The 19143-nt window shown below is 37.8% G+C and overlaps 1 protein-coding gene across 2 annotated transcripts in view; it reads left to right on the top strand.

Moving 5' to 3' along the window:
- Positions 1 to 19143, top strand: part of CTNND2 (catenin delta 2) — a 700253-nt gene that overhangs the window by 124981 nt on the left and 556129 nt on the right. For both annotated transcript variants that reach the window (XM_050891195.1, XM_050891194.1), the window contains exon 2: positions 2721 to 2854. In XM_050891195.1, coding sequence (XP_050747152.1) covers positions 2721 to 2854 — 134 coding nt within the window. The remainder of the gene's footprint in view (positions 1 to 2720; positions 2855 to 19143) is intronic.

Here is a 19143-nt window from a genome sequence, read left to right as displayed (position 1 = left end):
TCTGCAGCAACCCCACCCCCAAACACGCACACTTACCAAAACCCTGCCAATTTTACCTGATATGGAAGAGTGCAGTATGGAAATTAGGGTCTCCTTGACTGCAGCCAGAGGCCTTCCAGGTGGTGTTTGTTTTTTCCCAGTCAGGCCCAGTAACTGTGTGCTGTGGTAGGGAGCTGGGGATGGGGGGAGCAGGTAAGTCCTCTTAATTTGTCAGGTGAAGAGGAGAATTTAAATGGACCTCAAATGACAATTACTTGCAGAGCTGGGAGCAGGACCAAGGAGTTCGTGACTCCTAGTCTGGTTTAGTTTGCTGGGTTTTACCTCCTTGGGCTAGTGTGTATGAAACAGCCGATTCAGGGGAGTCTACCTGCCAGGGGCCAGGCAGCCCTGGAGAAGCATGAGGATGGGCTAGGCAGACAAAGGGGGTTTTTACAGGAAGCTTCTTTGCAACTGCAGAGAAAGCAATCCTGCAGCAGGGGAGCTACTCTCAGCCAATGTGTCTGAAATTATTTAGCAGGCGCCTCATTCACAGCTCTGGTGTTTCTTCCTGCCCCAGTGCAGTCTTGGGGAGGCAGTTCTTTGTGCCTCATGCTGTTGTAGTTCCACGTGTCTCCCTGGTGAGCCGCCCCAGCTGGGAAGGATGGCTCCCCACCACCCAGAGTGAGTGTCTGCAAGGGCAGTAGGACCGCTTCACGTGTCCTTACTGAATCCTCTGCTCTCTCCCATTCTGTGCACAATTTTCAGCTGGACTTCACAGGCTATGCAGTTGATAGCAAGGAGTGTTGCACTCTAGTGTTTTCTGCAAATACAGCTCTACAAAATGAACTGTTAGGCCATTTGTATTTTTTCAGGTAAATTGCAATACCAAGAAGAAAATTACTTTGCTTCTATTATGATACTGCAATTAATAATTTAGTAAAAAAATAAAATAATTAGATTGTTTGAAAGTAAGGTAATAGAATAAGCGTGTGTATGTATGTGTGTACATGTCTTCTCTGTGGTACTTTACAAGAGAGTAGCAACTTTTAGTTGTATGCCACAAACTAGGTAACTTGTTATAATAGAAGCTGGTTCCTGTGTTGCACAAAATGAGAAAATATAATTCAAAAGTCATTTTAGGTTGATGTATTGGAATCATATAGAAGTTTTGTACAGTATGCTTGTACTTGTGATAGAAGGAGACAGGTATATCATCTGAATTTTTGAAGGTGAACTTCAAATAGTGTACGTATCTGGAGAAAGGACATTACCAGAGCCAGAGATTCAGTGTTTACCACTTTCAGTGATTTGCTTACAAAAAGTGAGCCGTGTGAAAATATGTAGCTTTTTTAATTAAAATTATATATAATCTCATGCTTCAATATATAAACTAATCTAGCCTGAGATTTAGGGAGATTTCTCATATGAGAAATAACTGACTTTTTAATGAATAATCTGTATTTTCATGTTTTTGTCTTATGTATGTATGCCAGTGTCCTGAGCTTCAGGAGGCTTTTGGAATAGGCTACCCAGCTGGGCTGAATGAGTGTTCTTGGGCAGCACTGTGGCTTCAGAGCCAAAGCTTTATAGAATGTCATCTCCACTTCTTTTAGAGCCCTAATTTCCATGGCAAAATGGTGCGGAGATGCTTGCTCTGGACATTGAATTTTATATTCCTTTTACCAACTACCCTTTCCCACTTTTTTCAGACTTATTTCTTCCAGAAGAAGTTATATTTTATAAAAAACATGGGCTTTGAAAAGCAGAACGGAGCCAAGGCAGGAGTTTTGCCATTGATGTGAACAGCGAGTGCTGTGCACATACGACTCTGATGATATCCCTCTGAATAACCCCACTGCTCTTTAGGATGCCCGTCCAGCTGGCAGCCTGTGGGCCAGTTCTCTTCCACAGAATAATTCTGGCCAGCTCCCACATGAACGTGATCTTATCCTAACTTGCCTGCACATAACCATGCAAGCTGCCTCTCTGCTCCTTTGCTTCTGGCATGTGGCACAACTTGCCTGCAGAGACGTGCGTATAGTGACATTTAAACAGAGATGCTACACTATAGCTTAGCCTTCAGAAAGATAAATCTTTCCACAGTCACCACCACCGTTTTGCTCTGTAAAAAAAGAGTACTAGAAATTCCTTCAAGTGCTAAGAATCTTTTTTTTTTTTGTAACAGGTCTCAAAAATGGCTTAACAACTGGTGTGCTGTTTTTTTCAAAAATACTCTGATAAAATGTTGTCAAAATCACCTTCTAGACTAGAAGAAAGGCAAAGTTAGTTACCTAGGCTTAAAATATAATACACATTCAATAATCATGCACGTTAGAAGTCAATACTAGATGTTTTATATTTCTCTCATGTATCATTTGTTGGTTTTCTGTTTGCAAAGCATTTCATGATTCATTACTTTCATGATATTGTAATTTCATGTTGGATGCTGCCACTGGAATACTGTACAAAAATCACAGCTGTAAATGATTTGAATCCTCTCCAGATGTACTGTGGTGAATATTTTGGAGTAAGACTGGGACATCATTTAATATTTTGTTTTATAATTATTTTAGAACTAGTTTTAGTCTTAAATAAGTGATATATTAATTCTATATTACAGAACAGAAGCACGTTCTACAATTTTTTCCTTAAATTAGTATTATTCTTATATGCATATGGTTTCTGATATGTATCAGGTTTCTAATAACAAAATCATTGTTTTGTTTTTCCATAAACTGCAGAAGCTATGCCTGTTCCAGACCAGCCCTCGTCTTCTGACAAGACAAGTTCCCTTAGTCCTGTGTTGAACACATCCAATGGTGATGGCTCTGAAACTGAGACAACCTCTGCCATTCTAGCTTCAGTTAAAGAACAGGTATGCAAGTGCTGCATCCGCAGGCTAGAAAACCATAATATGATTTAGTGTTTTTTTACAAAGGTTTCATAGGTGATATCTGAATAATTTCATTCACAAATGCGTATTGTAAAGAATGTTAAATATTTCTTCATGTCTTAGTATACTTCCATGTGCTGTCCTACAATAAATTTAATAAAATTTAATGGAATTGTTCATTTTATTCTCCACTTTCACTCTTTACTGTGAATGGTGGTTTTCAGAGATCTCTCCTTTTCTTGTTGGTAATCTGCATGTGGAGTTACACCATATAGGCATGGCATATAAGAACTATAGACAAATGAGTAGTTGTGGAGAAGATGTGTTATCCTAGACTTTTTAGTTAAAAGGGTTTATAACAATCCTAGGATTTTAGAATTTAACATATGCATGGTTTGGGGTTTTTTTGTGTAAAACTTGATGTGAGATTATTTTAGGGCAACGTTGGGTAGGGACAGAGGCTTTCAGCCTTGGATGATTAAAACCAAAAGTATTAGAAATTTTTGAAAGAAAGGTCTTTAGTGTGATTATCTGCTCAATTCTACTAAGACAGGTTTGGACACTTTAATGTAAATTTTTGTGGGCGGAGTGTCTGAGATTTTGCTTAGTGCCTCTTTGTACATCTGGAGATGGTTAATATTCCAGTTCATGAAAACACTTGGTCTCAGTCACTATCTCATTTGGCTCAACAGCAGCAACAGGTATCCCAAAGAGAGACATGAAAAGATAGCTACTTTTAGTCAGCTTTCTCCTTGCTGAAGGTGTCTAAATTAGTTCTCCAGTTATAAAGTAGTGATCTTTTCCTGCCTAAGACATTCAGTGCTTCTTTACTAAAATTAATGCATGAATTCAGCTTATGATATCTAACACCATTGGAGTAATAGCTGTTGAGTCATTGGACTTTATAAAAATTGTGACCTTGCTCTTCATTTTTTCTTTTTGATATGTACCAGTTCTCTCTTTTGGGTGTTAAAGGTTAGTCGTATTTTCTGGTTCTGAAAAGAGGAGTGCAAGAAAGAAAGGTTGTAATGAGAAGTTGTACCTTAAGATTCATGGCACATTGTTGTATTGGAACTACCCATGGTTTAGATGTTTGTATGCATATTCCCTTCCAGGGCAATAGCATTACTTTGGCATGTACCAGTGTTTCAGCCTGTGTTACTGTATTATTTTGAAGAAAAATACCTGCCTTAGCTTTTGACTCTCTGATGTTGGAAAAAATTTACAGGAAAGTTACATAGGTAGAAGATATGCTGCATCTGCCTGTTAGAATGTGAAACAAGTATTGAATAGTGAGAAGTTCTTCTCTGTTGTTGGGTTTTGTGATGATACTGCTAGTTTATACCTGGTCATGTATTTTGCAACTGAACTTCCCACTCCCATAAATCAGTGAATTGAGTACTAGAGGGAATTGGTGCTGAATCCACTAGATGAAAAGGATTTAAAGTGGTAAAATATTGGCAAAGTTATTTCTGATTCCTGTGAACCATAGCAAAAAGGAGCCTGTAATAAAGGAGTTCTGCATTCCCTTATCACCAAGAACAGCCCAGCCAGCTAACCTAAGGTACTGCTGACCAGCGAGATAATCTCTTGAATTATTGTGGTACAGGGTACCAAAATTTCACAGGTGTTCTGTTAAGTAAACTTCTTTCTTGACAGGTGATCTCTAGTCAGACCCGTTTTGAAGCTGGAAGACTGTACTAAGCTCAAAAATGAGACGGATTTTTTTTTTTTTTTGATCTGAATGCATTCCTCAGAGTATATGGTGACTTCAGTAAATTTGGATTAATGGCACACATTTATGTTCAGCCACACTCACTACTGGGAAAGCCATGTAACTCCAATATTCTTTATTTTGTAGTAAAGATTTGGAAAAAAAAAACCCCAACCAAAACAAAAAACCCCCAAACCTGCTTTTGGGCTTTTTCTATTCCCCACAATATTGTGTGTTTTGACAGACTTCCATTATTTAATGTTCTGTTGGCAGAATTCTAGATAAGGCTACCATCCCATGCTTCAGGCAGATGAAATGCATTACACTGATTCTCCATTAGGGGAGTAAATGAACTAAGTTTCTAACTGACTGTTCAGATGGGTAGCCCTCTGCTTTTTAGAAGAAGGAATGAATTGCTTTACTGCCTGGTATGTGATTTTGCTTTATGTGCCCTTTGACTGTAGGCAAAAATATACCTAGAGTTTTAGGAATATAAGCACAGACAATTATTCAAAAGTACTGCTAATAAAGAAAAAGATGATTGAGTTCATAATTAAGGTATGTTCCGATGAATCAAATATGTTACATTTTCTTCATCTGTGCTGATGCTTAACTTTAAAAAGTTTCCTTTTTTTAATTCTCTTGGAATTCTTGTGGTAACTTCATGTGTTACTTCTCGTGAAATAACTAGAACAGTATGGTTGAGTGAGTGCAACAGAGTAAACCACGGGATTTATGGTATTGATGACTGTAATAGGTATTTGCAGTCTTTGAAGAGGGCAGGATACATGAAAGAAGGCACAGAGAAGAAGTCATAGGTGTTATATTTATTTGCTCTACTTAAATTTCCTATGTGAAACAAACAATTTATTCAGAAAATCTGAAGCTTTGCTGTGCTTAGTTTGAAGAACACGTATCCTTGTGCTGTCCTATTTTGAGGAACAGATTTATTGGGTGTAAAAAATTTATTTGGTCTAAAAAATTGTCCTTGATATGTCAAATATAAAGTGGCATTCATGCTGGTCATGACTGTACCAGAAGATTTAGTCACATGCTTTTCAAGGTGAGGATTTCTGTCAAAATAGAAATTGAAGCCTGTATTTTGTTGTTGAGGAGTTAGGTTGATTTTAGGAAATTCAAATCCTGAACTCCTTGCTTTAATGTATAAGCCATTTCATTTGTATTCTGCCTATGGACAAGCGTGCTGAATCCCTTTTGGGTTTCAGACTTCTGAGATGCAATTGAGAAGAAGTGATGGATAAGGAATGTGAATCCATTTTTTTCCCCCTTGCTGCTAACTTTCTTAAGGTCAGCAGGCACTGCTGGAGGGGAGGTCAGAATCATACACTATATGTCTAAGAAATCATGAGATGCCAGGCAGTGAACTTTGGCTTAGGTGTTTTCAAGCTGTCCTCATGAAGAAGAAAGGTTAATAACATCTGTGAAAGTGAAAGCTGTTGGGGTTTTTTGTGATTTGTTGGTTGGTTTTAGACAGTCAGAATCAAGTTCTTTAAAGAGAAATCATCAAGTAGTTTTAAACGACTAGACAAATAGTTTCAGTTTTCCAAGCTGTATAAAATGTGGTTAAATATCTGTGTATGAAGAAGGATTTTTTCCTTTCTTATGATATGCTGGCAAACACATTTGGCCCAATGCTTCATAGGTTTTAGAAAACATAAGGCTGTGTCTGTTTCTGCTTTGTCATCTGCTTTTGTGTCTGTAAATATGGGCAAAATTCTTCAACAAACAAAATGAGATACCAGGACTCTGATTTGTGAGAACATATGTGATAGATACAACTATTTCTTCTGCAAAAAGCATGATGTGTTTCTGATTGGGAATTTCCACCTGTGCAGGAGACTTCTGACCCCACTCGGTGTTAAAAAATTCCTGGGAAGAGAGCTATTGATAATGCTGTTTTGAAGGTAGAAATAGCTGCTGGAGAACCTTTTGAATAAATATGCAGTAAAGCTGATGTTTTTTCTGGAAGTCTCCAGCTGTATGTGGTTCACAGTACTTTGGTTCTTGGCATACAGAAACTGCTCCCTTGGAAGCTGAGGAGGAATGTAGTGACAATGACCCAGCAGAGGCTTGTTTTGGCAGATTTTTTTAATAAAAACACTTGGAGAACATGAGATAAAATAATTTGCTAAGAGTGAGATCCATCTTGAAGCACTGACAACTATATTCATCTCAGAAATAGTATCGTACATTCATTTCAGTTTCTTTCTGACTTTAGTTTCCTTTACCATCTTAGTAGTAGCCTGTTTCAGGGAACAGCTCTTTCCCTTTCAGAAAACTTATGCAAAGAACAAGTTGCGTAATGTTTAATATTTCTTTTGAATCCTTCTTAAATCTACCTATTTCCAATAAAGATACTTGTTTCTAGATGCCTGTCTTCATTTCCCCCTCTCTCCAGAAAAAGCTTAGGCTCTAGGACTTTTGGAATAATTCTCACACTGTTTAAATAAATGATTGATTAATACATTCTTTAAATCATAGTGCTGATTCCAGAGAAAACAGAAGTCTTTGGCTTTGAGATGGTTGCTGATAGCTTTTTTTTTTTTTTGGGGTTAAAACAAGAATGAGTGTGTCATCTTTAGGGTTAAAAACATCCCAGCTTTGTAAGACTTGTATTTTTTCTAAAGTAACTTCTGTTACTTTTAAATATTTACCAATTTTCCCATTAGAAAGCTACTCGTTTGTCAAGAAATTGCGGTTAAAACTAGACTAAAAACCACATACATGGTAATAATGACTAAGCGTGGTAATGCATGTCAGTATTAAATAATATACATGACTTAAGTGAACTTGTATGTTAGCTGTTAGTACTGTTTGGAAACAGGGTTATGTATGTCATGCACATCTTATATATGTATATGTAAGTAAAACTGCAGATAGAAATGGCTGTAGAAGTTGAAAGATTTAATTTCTTTTCTTGGCTCTGCCAGATTGTTTTTCCCATGTCTTTATATCATGATTGAAGTTTTAGAACAAAATCACATATCTAGATGGATATTTCAATTCAGACTATTTTTTAAGGTTTTAAGGCCAGAAGAGACTTGTGAAATCATCTAGTCTGACCAGCAGGTCATGACATTTCATACAGTCATCCAAGTAGTGAGCCCCAAGTCTGATCACAGAATGACTTTTGCAGCTGTCTTCCCTAATGTAATGCATGCCATATTGTAATACATGATATTCACCAAAATATCGGTGAAGATTTAGTCTGATAGAAGAGTATTGGGAGAATATATCCTCCCAGCAAAACCATCTTTGAAGAGAGGGAAGAAAATGCCAATTATCAGAATAAAATTAGAGTTAAATATGATGCTATTTTGACTTAAAGTAATGTTGAAAAATTAGTAGTTCAAAGCCAGGAATTTCAGAGAAGCTGAGTAGAATGCCACTTAGTGACAGCTCAGTCTAATGTTAATTTAAAGCACTATTAAAGGCCATCACAAAGAAAGGCAAAATATCCTTTATTATCATGCAGCCAGTATATGAACACACTTTTGCTGATCCACAGGCACTTCTGCCTTAACTTATTTTTTTTGCCATTAGCGGAAGAATTTCAAACTTCGAATAAAGATAGTCTAAGAAAGTAATAATATCTCAATTTCAATAGAATTTAAATTTTAGTGTATTAAATTTCTAACATTTTAACATATTACTTTTCTAACATTTTAACATCGTTGATTTCTTTTTCTCTGGTATCATTCATTGGGGCTGTTTCAAATGTAAAATATTTTCACACCTAAACCCAAGTCTTTTAACCAGCATAGTGGAATAGATTCTCGATCGCACCTTAAAGTTGTCACTTGAGAGGGAGATCTAAATGAACTTAAAATAGTTAGAAGTGGCTAGTCAAGTTGTGCTTTTTCCTGTACTGACGCAGCTCCCTCTGTTGTACTGACAAATGTGGACTTACGCAGCCACCTGGGGAATGCTGCTGGGGAGCTGAGCGAGCTGAAAATAACCATCCGAAAAGATAAGAGGGCAGCTTTGTGTTATGGAAGGTTGAGTGTGTTGTTTTCTTTTTTGGCGAAGGGTGGTTGGATCAATTTGCCAACTTGTTGTCAAGGACTGGGCTTTTTAGCACAGCAGCTGTAAAAATATACTTGAAGCCATGGGTTTAGTCAACTCTTTTGTAGTATTTGGAATGATTCAGAAAGTCCAACATAACATCCCTATTTAAATATACAGGGGAGCGGAGGTTTTGGGTGTGTCTCCCCCAACTCTGCCCCACTTCTTTGTTTAAAAGGAAGTCACAATCATGTTTCTGTATACGTTATGTTCCTGAGACTTAGCTATCTTACCTGTTTTCAGTATTTTTCTCTTTCTATGCTTGAATTAAGCAATATCCATCAATAGTAACTTCTATTTGCATAGAAAATACTTGAGGCTGTGAGGCCCATGGCTTTCAAAACCAGCATACCTCTTCTACAGAGAAAAGAAAGTGCTTTTAAAAGACCAAACTGTGAACACTTCAGTTAGTGATTGTTTTTATTTCTTCTGTCTTCTCTTCTCTGGAAATGAAAGAAAGACATAAAAGCACTCTCCAGATTCCACAGTGACCCTTCTCCTTTAACTTGTCTTGCCAATACTTTTTGTGCAGCTTGCTCTTACAACTTCAGTTTTGAAAGAGGTTTAATTTTTGTCATTGTTTTAGCAATTTTTGTTCCTTTTATGTCATTTTGAAAACTTGAATACTTTTATTGTGTTTTCCCATCTGTTTCTATGTGTTTTCTCACGTGGTGGCATTTTTTTACTCCTGATGCATTTACTGCTAAATGGAACTGTATCTTTCTGTGGGTAATTTAAATCTTTTGTATTCCTGGAAAAAGCTACATAACGGATAGTTGAATGCTATGCATGTTACACTTGGATAAAATATGTTACAATTCTGTTTATCCCCAAACAAGAAAACTAGAACCCAGCAAATGCTAAGCTAAGTTTAAACTTAGGTCTACACCTGAGAGTTAAGGTACATTACTACCCAAATAAGCTTAACTTTGGCTGTAAGTTATGTAGTTATGATAACACTAAACCAGTTTAGAATCACACAATAAATTGATTTTAGCAATGTGTAGCATGTACTTCTCTTTTTTTCCTCCTCTGTGGTGAAAATGAAGTATTTATCTCTGAAATTTCTGGTGACAGAAACTTATTCTATAGTTGCCTCTGGTGAGAACCTTTCCAGTGTGAAGGGATAAAAGGTTAGCGAAAGACATTAATCTTTAAAAAAGATTTGAAGATTCGTAGTAAAGTTCTAGACAAATTAATTGCTTAATTCATAATTCTTTCCTTCAAGGTTAACATTGCATTTTTGGTAGAACATCACTCACTTTGTTTTGGAGGGAGGCTTTACATGTATAACCTGTAACATGCTTAACATTGGAGCCAGACTTTTTGCATGAGTTCCCTGCTACTCTTTATACATACATTTTCCTTTTCTATGCACACAGCAAATTCAAGTCCTGAGGCCCAAAGAGTGTTTTCTCCTTTTTCTTTTTTAAAAGATTTCATTGGAAGGTTTTTTTGGTGGTTTTTTTGTTTGGTTTGGTTGGGTTGGTTTTGTTTTGGTGGGGTTTTTTTTGTTTGTTTGTTTGGTTTTTTTTCATTTAAGGGGTAGGTATGATGAGATGATAGCGGCTTAAATTTTGACATGTCTTTTCTAGGATGTTACCTTTTTTTGTTGTGAGGCCTTGTCATAATGCAATACTCTTTGACCGTGTTCTTTTAGATATTCCATATGTGGAGGACTTAATATATAGTACAAAGTTTAATTAATTTGACATTACTTGCAGTTACAGGGGATTTTGATTTAGCACAGTGATACAATGCACTCAAATCACAATTTAATTAGCAATTACAGTTAGTGGAGTATAGCAACTGCGCTATATAATTGACAAAATATAAACATGAATCTCGTTATCTAGAATATGCTCACCATCATAACGCTGAGCATCCCCCAGTCACTAGAAAGGAATGTGTTTGAAGTCAGCTGAAGCCCACAGCTTCAGAGTTCTTCTGTTTGTTGTTTTTTATATTGGGGTTAACCACATATACGCTCCCCATGCTGATCTGGCTAAGTTGTTTATAGCCGTGGGGTCTCCAGTGCCAAGTTGGTGGCCCATCTCTTTTCCCTTCATGCCTGTACTATGCTACTCTGCCTTTACTTCTGAAGGCCACTGCTATCATGATGGGCCTGTATCTCATCTGTTAGTGGCATTAAATACCTCGCTGTACACAGAATGACTGCGTGATACTTCTATCTATATAAACTATGGTCATAACAAATTAGCCATAGGCACCTGCTTGATTACAGAAATTACTGTTGCAGCTAAACCAAGTAAAACAAAGGTGCAGGTGGATCAAGAAAAGTTCAGACAGAGAAAGCCTGGCAAGGCTCAGTCCTGAGGTCTCGCAAACTTGGTACAAAGCTGAGCCATTACTTGGTTCATTAAGTGCTCCATATAATTCATATAAAGCTATCCAGCAAGCTCCACGATGGGGAACATACTCCTTCTGACATCACTCTCGGAGTCCAATAGAGTGAGCTGTCCTACACGCCTGGAGCTCAAGGCTAGCAACCGCTGGGGAGTGAGGCTCGTCTTGCAGGAGGTGTAGCCCAGCCCAGCCCACTTGCCTGGAGTCTGTGCTGTTGCATTGTGACTTCATCAGTCACTAATTGTAGGTGGAATCACAGCAGGCAAAATCACTGCTGAGGGAATGACTGGGCTCTGCAGAAAAGCATAAAACAATAAGCTAAATACCTATTAGAGTTATATGAGTAAAAGATACTCTTGATTAGAGTTATAGGATCATAATTTATAAGCAGATCCAATACCTATAGAAGTTATGTTATTTTAACCAGAAGCACCCCTAAAACTAGTTTTGTTTTGCTCTGCGTCTGCATTCCTTTTATTCAGGGACAAGCAGTTATGCAAACGGTTGAAATACTTTGCTGATACAGTCAGTTTGTCGAAAACAAAAGCACCCTTGGGTTTCCTTTGGCATTGAGATGAGTTTGGCTTCCTTTTCAACAGTTGTGATCAATCATGTCATTATTCTCCTCTGAGCCTTCAGGTCATATAGCCTGTATTTATCTCTTCAGAGCATTCCTTCATTGTGGATGTGTAAGGGGGGGGGGGGGGGGGGGCGAGGGGGCTGCGTGGGGCAGGGGTGTCTTTGATCAGTCACAGCCCCTTGTGCCCTTATTTTACGTAATGTGGTATGAAATCTTGTTTTCTTGTGCAGAAATTTACCTTTTTGGGTAGTAATAACTTGTGACACCAGCTTTTGTAACTGAAAAACTGCCACTGGTTGTCTACTTGGCAGCATACAAAGTGGTATTTCTATTTCTACTAGTATTCCCTCAATTTTTTCAGTCTGGATCGTCATATAGCAAATAGCTGCTTGTAGTCGATTTCCTTAGTTGTTTCAAAATGTGAGCCATACTTCTCAAATTTCATCTCTGTTCCTTCCGTTGCCGCATTTGTTTTTCCTTGAGTCCTCATAAAGTATTATTCTTTACATTTTTCAGACAGTCCTATCTCTTAGGCATAACTAGTACCTGTCTGTGTTGAGCTTTCCTTCCTTGGGTATCTAGTGCCCTCCAATATAATGATCTCATTAATCTGGAATAACATTTTGCTGGTTAGTGTGGTATTCTATCACTCTAACCTGCAATTCATGTTGCAGTGTTATCCCATGGTCACGATTATCCATCTACCCCAACAGTAACACAGTGCAATTATGTGCCTGGCTGTGTAATTAAGATTTCAATTGAGCCTTTTGTATACCATTACCAGCCTCTTCATCTAGGAAGTCTTTTAGGTTATGTTCACATTGCTAAGCATTTTCAACAAAATTTTTCAGTGAAAAATAAAAAAAAAAAGCAGAATGGAAAAATTTTCTGACTTTATCTGTTCACTTCTATATATTTCATGGTCTTCAGAAATAGGTATATTTCAGAATTGTACTGTATGCTGCCTTGAAACTGATAAATTTTTTTTTCACCCCCTGTCTGATTCCAGCATAGCAAGACATCTTGGTAAAATCCTGTTTACATTTTTAGTGTATAGTTATTTACTGCAGTACATCTGTGCTTCAGGTGTTACAATTGGTACCCCTGGAAAATACTATTTTCCTTTTTCAAAGTAGCTGAGGATTTTCCCCCCCCCCTTAATACTATCTTTCCTGTACGTAGTTACACCCATCTTTGTTCACTTCATTGTCAATCTAGGTCATTATTTGAAGCTTTTGTTGACAGAGCACTTGAGGGTAAGTGCATCTGATACTATAAATAGGCTTGATTCTTCATAGTAAGTCAGCAGATTCACTTAAAAATTCTCAGTTTTGTACTAGGTTTGATAAAATGGAAGATTTACTGCATTCTTCTGTCAACCAGTAGCATAACAATTTTTAATGAATTGATATCTTCAAAACTTTGACATTCCAGAATTGAATAATTTTGAATTAACACAGGATTACTAATTTTGTTTGGAGGGGAAAAATAGATACTTTAAACTCACTTTTTTTTTTTTAATTTTTTAAAACTTCTGTTTTTATTTCACAAAGCAGTGCTTGCACGTGAAAACCTGTTCCAACACAGTTTATGCTGTTCTGTTTGTTCCAGGTCACAGAAAATAGAGGATACTGTTCCTCTTACTATATGTTTTCAGTAACCTGTGCTGTGAAAATAGATGATTCTTTGGATTAGGTTTTTGTTTGGTAGTTTACCACAAATTGTGGCAGGGACCAACCAAACAGTATGCATTCTTGCCACAATGTAAGGCAGCCTTCTGGTACAGCTCCAAGATGCTGTACTACTGGGTAAAGATTTTCAGGCATGGAAGAACCTGTGATAGATTGTGTTTTCAGTATGGCTACAACCGCAGGAAGGGAGTTAGGTGCAGCTCTGGCTGCAACATGTGCATGGGCACCTTTCTGAAACCTTTGACCACTATGTATGCTGCTGCACCTGTAAAATAACCAACATTTTATTCCTGCTTTCACATTCTCTAGTAGGCTTTAAAGCCTTATTTAAATAATGAATAAATTCTTGAGATTAAATTAACGATGTAGTTTCATCCTATGCTCTGTCTGTGTGCAGAACAAACATATTACAAAATCAGGTATAACACTATGTAAGTGCCTCTGTCTCTGAACGTAGGACTGGATGTACCACTGTGGTGCATATTGGGATTGAAAAGCATTGTAGAAGGTGTACATAACAGTGACTTCTCCCCACTGCAGTCTATAAAGATTTTGTCGTGGTTTAACCCCAGCCGGCAACTAAGCACCACACAACCGCTTGCTCACTCTTCCCCCCTCAGTGGGATAGGGGAGAGAACTGGAAAAACAAAAGTAAAACTCGTGGGTTGAGATAAAGGCAGTTTAATAGGACAGAAAAGAAAGAGGGAAAAAAAAAAATAGAATATACAAAACAAGTGATGCACAATACAGTTGCTCACCACCCTCTGACCGATGCCCAGCCAATCCCCGAGCCACAGTGTGCCCCAGCCAAGTTCCCCAGTTTATATAGTGGGCATGACATCATATGGTATGGAATACCCCTTTGGCTTGTTTGGGTCAGCTGTCCTTGCTGTGTCCCCTCCCAGCTTGTTGTGCAGTCCCAGCCTCCGCTGGCAGGGCAGTATAAGAAGCTGAGAAGTCCTTGACTTAGTATAAACAATACTTAGCAACATGTAAAACATCAGTGTGTTATCAACATTGTTCTCATCCTAAATCCAAACCACAGCACTATACCAGCTACTAGGAAGAAAATTAACTTTACCCCAGCCAAAACCGGGACAGATTTGTAAGCACCCCAGAGTTTATATGCAGCACCAGCATCCCCTTTAGACATTTTTCATGCTGAGGCTGGCTGATGGACTGTAGAAAATGGACAGTTGTCCATAATAAATTTGATAGCCACTCAAACTGAGGTTTTGCTGATATTGAATCAGCATTGCTACTGGTACTGTACTTTACGTGCCACGTTCACTGTCAGACACAGAAATATAAATTCATTGATAGCATATGCCACAGTGATGCCTACGTAAATGCAGAAGAGCTAAGCTAAGTTAATGACTCAAATAAATATACTTACTTCTTTAGTAATAGGTGAATATTTAAAGGCTGATAAGTCCGCTAAGCCCTTTTCATTTAATTTTAGAAAGTGAACTACAGTTTATTCCACGAATGTGTAATAAAATGTAAACAAATGAAAAGGCACGAGTGGTGTGTGGGTGTTATGCAGCTGTATTCCCTTATTTGGCATGAGAAATTGTCCAATACTTAAACCCTTGCTAGATTGTTCCTGTGTGTGAGAGAGAGAGCATTGCCACTGTCAGGTAGTTTTAGTGCACTTTGGTTTGCAAAGACCATACCTAATTGCGTTTCCCTTATGCATTGGGAATAAAAGAATTGAAAGAAATCTGATTGGTTGTCATCCGTTTAGTCTGAACAGAAACCAATGTGTTCCCTCCCCTTTTTATCTATGATGAGATTCATGTGAAGCTTACTCTTCTCAGTTTTCCCCACCACATACAGTTTAGCTCCTGATTTTCTTGTGTTGACAACTGTATCTACTGCCTCTCCATTTATCTGTGGTCATGCAAAGAGCTACTTTATGGTTTCTTACTGTAAATTTGAATGGTATATAGTGTCCCTTGATGATTTTTTTTGTTGCCTTTTATTTAACAAGGTAGGCTGTTAGTCTGTAGTTATAATGCAAGATTTATAGGCATAGTTAATATCTTTTATGAGGCCAACTGTTAAAGGGAAAAAATATGCAAGCTTTTCTGTGGGTCTAACTTACGCACCTGAATGTTTACCCTTTTAATTTTTTCACAGTTAGTTGTTCTAATAGCATATACTCCTTCTTATTACAAGCCTTCCCTGATGTGAAGATGTCATATGACAATAGGTGTTAGTGTTTTTCTGGTTCATTTGGTAGAATATTTAAAAAAAAATATATCATTGTTTCATGAATCTTGTGTTGTTAATATACATGGGCGTTATTGCTGTACCTGCACTGTTTGCATAGTTCATGCCTGTATGAATACAGTCAATGGCTCCTTTTAGTATAGCAGTGCACATGTATGCATACAGAGAAGTAAAGTCTTTTAATAAAAGCATATTAATTCGTATCTCTTCTGTTCAGCATTTTAGATATTTGTGAAGATTTCTGTTTTGTCAAACTTAAGTTTGAATGTTTTTTTCAGTTGTCTTTTTTGATCCCTGATGTGCATTAATAATCAGCGTTACTTGAAAAGGGAGAAATAGGCATAGAGATTCTTCCTCTCATCGGTGGTTGTGGTCAGTGAGGGACGAATGGACTGACTTAAGAAAAGTGTGAATCTTCAGGTTAACATTGAAAAGGATTGTATTAACATTGACAAAGATGCTCAAGTTACTTAAAGTAATTCTGATTTTAATTTGAATGTTCTTGACATATTCCTTCCTAGTTGAGTGTGTTTATTCTTAGCATTTGTTTTCTCCGTATGTGCTCGAAAGAGTCATCAAATTACGGACTCCATGTGTCCTTGCAGTTGTGGTCTAATACTGCCTTTTTTCCCTGGAGTTCAAGATAAATTGGTTTAGATAATACAATACCATGCAAATTTTAAAATGTTTCTATTCATTACTGAAAAGCATAGTATGAGAAAGCTTACTTCAATTCCATTCACTTTAATAAGTGAATTAAAAAGATCAGCAGCAGTTGTATTCTTTTTTTATGGCATATTAGTTATTTTATAGTAGGGAAAAACTCATCTGTTTTCGTTTCTTTTTCTGCAAAGCTTCCTGAGACTTTTTAGAAATTTGTCATCTGCATTCCCTGCTGGATGAAAGTTTCAACATGCAATGCCTTATGACAGTGAAGAAAAAGCCTACACCATTCCTTCAAAGAATATAGAATTTGATTTCTGACCTTATGCATATTCTGATCTAGAAGTTGGATGTAATTCTGCTGTAGTGCTTCATATGGTAACTTTAATTTCTCCTTCATTATTTCTGGAGAAGGCAAATTGCAATCAGGAAGGCCAAAGCCTATTTGGAGCTGAACTTGGGGGCATAAAGTAACAGGAAAGGATCCTGTAAGTATTTCCCTGAGGAAACTCAGGGAAATGTGGGTCCATGGATGAACGCTGGAGACAATCTAATGGTGAACAACACAGAAAAGGAAGAAATTTCCCATGTTTTTTTGACTGTTCCCAGACAAGGGACAGTAACATGGAGGAGCCACAGGTTAAGGACTGTTTAGAGAAAGTGGATGTGTTCAGTTTCTTGGAGCTCTATGCCAAGGTTGACAAGAGCTCATTCAGGCGATAGGATTGCAAGGCAGCTGTCGTCCAAGAAAAAACATGGCAATTGAGGAAAGTCCTGAGAACTAGAAGGAGGCTAACCTTATACCAGTCTTTATGAAAGATAAGGAGAACAGCCCAGGGTTCTACAGGCTGTGTCAGGTCAGTGTCAGTCCCCAGAAAGATCATGGAACACATCGTCTTGGCACTTGCTTCTAGACACGTGAAGGGCAAGAGGGTAAATAGGAAGAGTCAACACAGATTTCTGAAGTGCAGTTAGTGTTTTGCTAATCTGATTGCCTTGTAGGATGAAATGTCTGATAATGTGAATGAGAGAAGCACATGTGATATGGTATAACCGTAACTTTATTAAGACTTTTGATACCTTCTCCCACACTGTTGTCAACAGTAAGCTGAAAAAGCATGGGCTGGGTGTTGGCTGGGCTGAAAATTGGCTGGACTACTGTACTGAAAGGGTAGTAATCAATAGCTTGACCAGTTAGCAGACAGTAAGAAGTGGAATACCTCAAGGGTTGATTCTGGTACTCATGCTATTCAATTCTTCAGTGACTTGGATGACAGAATTGAACAGAATGCACCCTCAGCAGATTTGTGAATGATACTAAATTAGAGCGATGCTTGGAAAGCCAAAGCAGAGCTTCAGTCTTAGAGCATCTTGAGACCTTGAACAAACTGAAGACTTAGCCAACAGGAAACTCATGTATTTAAAAAAGAGCAGACTGAAATTCTGCATCTGAGGTGGAATAACACTGTGCATCAGTCCAGGCCGGGAAGCACCTGGCTGAGTCACAGCCCTGATGAAAAGGACCTGCGATCATTAAGAATGTCAAGCTGAGTATGAGCAAGTGGTGTGCTTTCACTGCAGACAAAACTAACTGTGTACTGGGCTACGTTAGAATGAAGGAGGAACATGACTAGTAGACTGAAGGAAGCTGTTACCACCCCTACTTGGAGCTGGTAAAGCTGCTTCTTGGACAACTATGTGTCATTTTGGTAACCCTCAATACAGAGGGGATGTTGAGAAACTGGAAATAGTCCAGTGGGGGCATACTAAACTGATCAGAGGCCTAGACTACATGATGTGATGGGAGAGGTTAGGGAGCTGGGATTTTTAGGGAGCTGGGTCTGGTGAAGAGGAGGCTAAGGGAGTGATCTTTGGTTAGCCCACAATAACTTCAAAGGGAGTGACAAAGATGATGGCACCAAACTTTTCTCGGTAGTGGCATACAGTTTAGCAAGGGGCAATAGCCATAAATCGCAGCTTGGGGAGTTCAGACTGGACACAGGAAAACTTTTTCATGAAGAGGATACTGTAGTAATGGAAGAGGTGACCAGAAAGGCTGTGAGTTTGATCTTTTCCAGTCAACTACACAAATCCTAATCTGGTGTTGGAAATGATCATATTTTTAGTGGGAGGTGAGACTAGGTGACTTCTAGCCAAAATTTCTGTGGTTCTGTGATGATTCTATAGTAATTCAATGATAATACACAATTTTGCTCAAATTATAATTTACACCTTTGTATGTAGACCATGGAAAATATATTTTGAGGGAGGATAGTATGGCTTAAAAAATTCCCCAATTTGATTACTTAGCTTTTAATGCTTTAAAAAATAAGATTAGAAACTGAGGACAGCTGATTATTGAAGAATAATCTCATTACTTTTCAATGTTTGTATTAAGTGGTAAGGACTGAAATAATAGATCAGCCAACAGGATTGGTGGATGAAGGGGAAAACTAGCTAATGGGATATGGAAGATTTTGGTAAGATTTACTTTTTTTCCCCCTGGAGATATCCTCTATCTTTATTTTTACATAAATATTTCACTTTCTAAGCAGGTTTTAGAGACCAAGCTATTATTTTTGAAACTCTGCCAGACCTTAATATTTACAAGAGAGCAACACGTGGAAATAAATAAATAAATAAATAATGTTTTCTTGATCTTAATAACACAAAAGTGTAAAGGTAGCCTCACATTTAGATTTGATACCCTTTTTGTCAAAATTCATGTGACTGATCCATTCTCTTCACAGTCCCTTAGCTTCCTATTTTTTTGAATTAGGAATAGTAACATTTACCTAAATTTCAGACAGGTTGCATGGATAAGTACCTGAATGGAGCCGGTATAGGTCCCTTAAGGGAGGTACGGTGCTTTTTTTCCTGTCAGTTGCTTGTATCAGATTGAGTATCTGGAGAAGAGTAAAATAGGTACAAAAAC

Source organism: Gymnogyps californianus, chromosome 2, assembly GCF_018139145.2.
Source record: "Gymnogyps californianus isolate 813 chromosome 2, ASM1813914v2, whole genome shotgun sequence".
Lineage (NCBI taxonomy): Eukaryota > Metazoa > Chordata > Aves > Accipitriformes > Cathartidae > Gymnogyps > Gymnogyps californianus.
Note: the sequence above shows the minus strand (reverse complement) of the source record. Positions and strands in the feature narration are given on the sequence as shown.